The 4,118-nt window shown below is 43.9% G+C and overlaps 1 protein-coding gene across 1 annotated transcript; it reads right to left on the bottom strand.

Annotated features, from left to right (window-relative positions):
• Nucleotides 1-375: 375 nt before the first annotated feature.
• On the bottom strand, nt 376-3,727 carry LOC123448129. Its single transcript, XM_045124907.1, has 9 exons — nt 3,536-3,727; nt 3,335-3,424; nt 2,473-2,611; nt 2,159-2,372; nt 1,890-2,018; nt 1,747-1,796; nt 1,572-1,669; nt 1,211-1,498; nt 376-1,114 (listed from the first exon to the last, which is right to left on the bottom strand). The coding sequence occupies exons 2-9, from the start codon at nt 3,374-3,376 to the stop codon at nt 632-634; spliced, it is 1,443 nt and encodes a 480-aa protein (XP_044980842.1). The 5' UTR covers nt 3,377-3,424; nt 3,536-3,727; the 3' UTR covers nt 376-631.
• Nucleotides 3,728-4,118: the final 391 nt, after the last annotated feature.

Below are 4,118 nucleotides of genomic sequence, written 5' to 3'. Positions count from 1 at the left end.
TATATCAAGGCCGAGGCGACGGTTTGGGTCACCACTGGTGCCAAACACTTGGGTACTATGATGCCGAGAGTAATGATCTGTTGTGATGCCCCATTGTAACACAACAAACTCTAATCATAAATCAATAGATGAGGTAAATCTTTTGCCTTTGTTTAAAAAACAAATGTAAATAAAACTATAGTATTCCGAAAAACTGTGGTTTTCTTCAAAAACATCAAAAATACTTTGCTATCAAACAGGGCCCAATGAGGTATTCATGGTGACTTTCTGCAATCAAACAGGGCCCAATGAGGTATTCATGGTGATTTTCTGCAATTTACTCCTTGTGTGATGTTCAAGTTTGACACCGATTCTGACTGATGGGGCCCATCCCAGTACTGATGTCCAAAAGGACGCCTCCCAAATTTCCTGTCGTGACAGCAATGTTATGATACAAACCATGCATATCCAAGAATTCAGTTACTTGGACAAATCTGATGCGCAGATTACACATGTTGATGCATACTGATTATCATCATTTCCTATTCTTTAACCAGAAGCATATTCATAAAGATCAGCTTCGGCAAGGTTACCGGAAGCAGTTTCAACGTCGGCCAACAACAAATCTTTCAGGACAGCTCCACCATTTTTCCTATTCATCCTTCATGGCCTTCTCATGCCTCCTTTTCTGCGCGACCTCGACGAGCAGAGACAGCAGAGCTTCGCATACCTGCGACGTGTCCGCCTGATCCCCAGGCTCCTCTTTCATTGAAGAATACACCATCCACGCATGATCTAGCTTCCGCTCTGGTCGGACCGCCACCGATCCTGGAACTTCAGCATCCTTCCTCGTCACAAGACCATCACTCTTCGCACCATACCTCGCCACCAGCAGCTGTGAGCATGCTGCCAATGCAGCTGAAAGTGGCATTACGACCGGAATCCTCGCAGGATTGCCGTCAGAGGCAACCGGGAGCTCCACATGTGCGACATGAGAGAGGGCTGTCAGCACACTGGGGGTGATGCTTGCCTCCGTGTGGAATGATACAATTGGCACCTCGGGGGGCAATGGGTGCTGCGACAGGAATTCCTTCCTCTTTTCGTATGTCAGATCTTCTAGCGCCTGCAGATCACCCTGGAGAAACACAAACCATTATGAAATTAAATTTGGTGTCATCCACCGTGTTAGATGACATGGTAATGATTGCAATGCCCGATTCACAGAAAATACCTTAAGGACTTTCGAGACCAAAATCTCCATAAGCTTGCGTAGCATGACATAGTCACCAAGCTGCCCCTCTCTCAGGATATCAGAAGCAACCGGGCTTCCTCCATATGGGCTTTGAGCTAGTACCAAACCTGCAACCTTGTCTTTCAGTTGTGGCCAGTAGAGTGACAGAGCTGCTGCCGCATCTACACCACCCTTGCTGTGACCGAGAAGTAGTACACGTTTCCTTGATCCCCAGTATATTTCTTCAATGTATTCCTTTATCTCCCTTGCGTTTTTACTTACTGAAGACTGAAGGACACCTTTAGTATCACTTGATGAAAATGATATCAAGAGAAAAACACAAACTAATATAGGTAAGTACCTCACTGTGAATCTTGGCGATGTGACAAACCAGACCCATTTTGGAGAAGTATGCTTTTGTCTTCACAAAGTAAAGTGGCCCATGGTTACTAAATAAACCTGTAAAAGCAGAAGAACATGTGTAACCACAAAAGTTCCATAAATTGCTTTCACTATCGATGTAGCATCAGACTAACCTGGAACTAACAAATACACCACCGTATCAGGTAGCTTGTGCTCATTTTTCCTGGAGAGGAGTGAAATAAATACTTAAAATAGTTACGAAAAGCATTCTTTACATACTGTAAAAACTGAGATTCAGTAATTTATTTTCACTGACCTCACGGAGTCGAGGATCTCCAAAAATCTGGTTGTCCCATCCTCAGTTGCAGGTAAACTTTGAGTGCGATGGAGCCATCCAATATCATCTGCCGAACCATGTACAGTTTTCCGAGCACGATCTACGAGACTACATAGACATATAAAGAATCCACAATTATATTCTAATTGCAATTTAATCTAAAGATAGTAAGAAAACACTGCTGGTTTCAATGAAAAATGGATATACATGAAAAGTATAATATGCAAACGACTGAGCAATCTCTCTACCCTTGAAATAGTGAAGCTCCATTCTGAAAAACACGAAAAGGTGCCATCTGGCCCGAGATTTCCGAGGTTTCTTGAGAGGCGCTTCCACTGGAATTTATTACACAGGGAGACAAGCTACTGCCATCCAACTCTGCAGAAGAAGTCTGAAGAGCAGGCCTGCCAGAAGTTGAGACAGGTGGAAGTATTGCTAGTTCTTGGCCTTCATTGGGTATTCCTGTAATAAAGAGCAAAGATAATAAAGGAGTTCAACCAGATTTATGACATGGATACAATTTTCTTAAGGGAGAATCGTCTGCCAAAACAAGAAATCCAACCTGTGTAACCAGGCACTGGGAGGCACTGGGTAAAATACGAAGCTATTTGGGCAAGATTAGACGCAGCTTGGTTTAATGCTGGGACAGAGGGGAAGAGTTCTGAATCTTCAGCCCTATTGACTGATTGGCTATCGTCGACCTAGATTTGTGATATATCAGTAATTATTTTGTTAGCGAAAGGAAGTGATAAAATAAAAACAAAAAGTATGACCACAGGGGCCTTTAGCCAGTCATATTGCAGAAAACGTAAGTAACAATCCTGTCCCGGGACTAAGGTTAAGTAAGCCAAATCACTTAGCAACTTGGCTCGGTGCATTTTTGTGATGTTAATAGCACGACGCAGCAAGCAAGTTCGGTTCACAATATTACAGGAACTGCCATTTAATCATCCGCGTTGGATAAAATGGCTACACGAGTAGCAGACCAATTTCCTTGTGAAAGGAATGCCGACTCTTCAATTCCTCTCACCTAGTGACGGCCATGCTTTTATTTTTGCAGGTTGATTGATATCATCAGAAAAAACAAGCAGTGTTGCTGCAATGTGGTAAAGTCGATGGCACCAAAGCCTTCCTTCCCAATTAAACTGGAAAATGTATATGAAGAAGAGGGGTGGTACGAAGGAAGGATGAGGATAATGGGTTGAAAAGTTCAGGTTTATTATGGCACACAACAAACAAGGCAAATAGACAACTACAACTGCTGCCTGCTTCATTCCTACCATGACAAGAAAAGGTTGTGCTCCAGCAGTACTAACTTCCTAAGCGACTCGGGTAATATCTGAACATCGAAATCTTCAAGGCATCGGAAGGTGGGTAGTAAGTGGTAACAGCAAGAGGAAAACAAGTACAGATGACATACGTACCGACGGGGAAGTAGAAGGCTCTCCCTGTGCTGAAGGCTCCATGCTGGGCCGATGGATCCACTAGTCCCAGTTATTATTAGTCCTAATGACCTGAAGAACGCGGATTGAGAAGAGCACGAACAATACCAGTTATAGAGGAATGAAGGAATTAGGGAACGAAACAAAAACAATCTCGATGGATCGGCTGACAGACGGACTGACCAAAAAAACGGGAATCGGAACCACGAGTTCGTGGATCCAGGTGGAGGCGACTCGGCTGTCTTCTCCAGCGGGGGGTGTGGCGGCGGGAGAGGATGTAAGTTGGGACGGTAGTCGGTTTCTGCGGCAAGAAGTGGGTGGGAGCCTCGGAGGGAGGGAGAAGAGAGAAGACGACTCGGACACGCCGCGCATCAGCAGGTCGTGGTAACGCGAGTATATTAGGACTTCATCGTCTCTCAGCGTGGTATCCTAGGTACCGTTGCATTATAAGATACAACCATCCTAATGCATGGTTTTTTAAGTGTTGTATCTTAGTGGATTAGTATTTAATTAATTTGGCCTCATGCATGTATTTGATTGGTCTAATCATATTTTTTGCCTATGATCTCGTGCAAGAACCGTATACTAAATAAGATACGGCATCACTCTCTTTCTTTAATTAATATGGTGCCACATCAGCAATATGCCTATGATACCGTGTCAAGATACAAGCATTAGGGAAGGCCTTAGTTTACGCACGGAGTACATGTTTGAGAACATCTCGCCCAACCACCCTACACGTTAAAAAAAAATTCATACAGTGTCG

This window comes from Hordeum vulgare, chromosome 4H (assembly GCF_904849725.1).
Source record: "Hordeum vulgare subsp. vulgare chromosome 4H, MorexV3_pseudomolecules_assembly, whole genome shotgun sequence".
Taxonomy (NCBI): domain Eukaryota; kingdom Viridiplantae; phylum Streptophyta; class Magnoliopsida; order Poales; family Poaceae; genus Hordeum; species Hordeum vulgare.
This window is presented reverse-complemented; position numbering and strand designations above follow the sequence as displayed.

Excerpts from the sequence above, each read along its gene's own strand:
- LOC123448129 (XM_045124907.1), bottom strand. The coding sequence starts at position 3,376 with ATGGAGCCTTCAGCACAGGGAGAGCCTTCTACTTCCCCGTCG. Across the intron at positions 1,670-1,746 it reads GGTGTATTTGTTAGTTCCAG|GTTTATTTAGTAACCATGGG; the intron begins GTTAGTCTGATG and ends CTGCTTTTACAG. Across the intron at positions 1,115-1,210 it reads TGGTCTCGAAAGTCCTTAAG|GGTGATCTGCAGGCGCTAGA; the intron begins GTATTTTCTGTG and ends GTGTTTCTCCAG.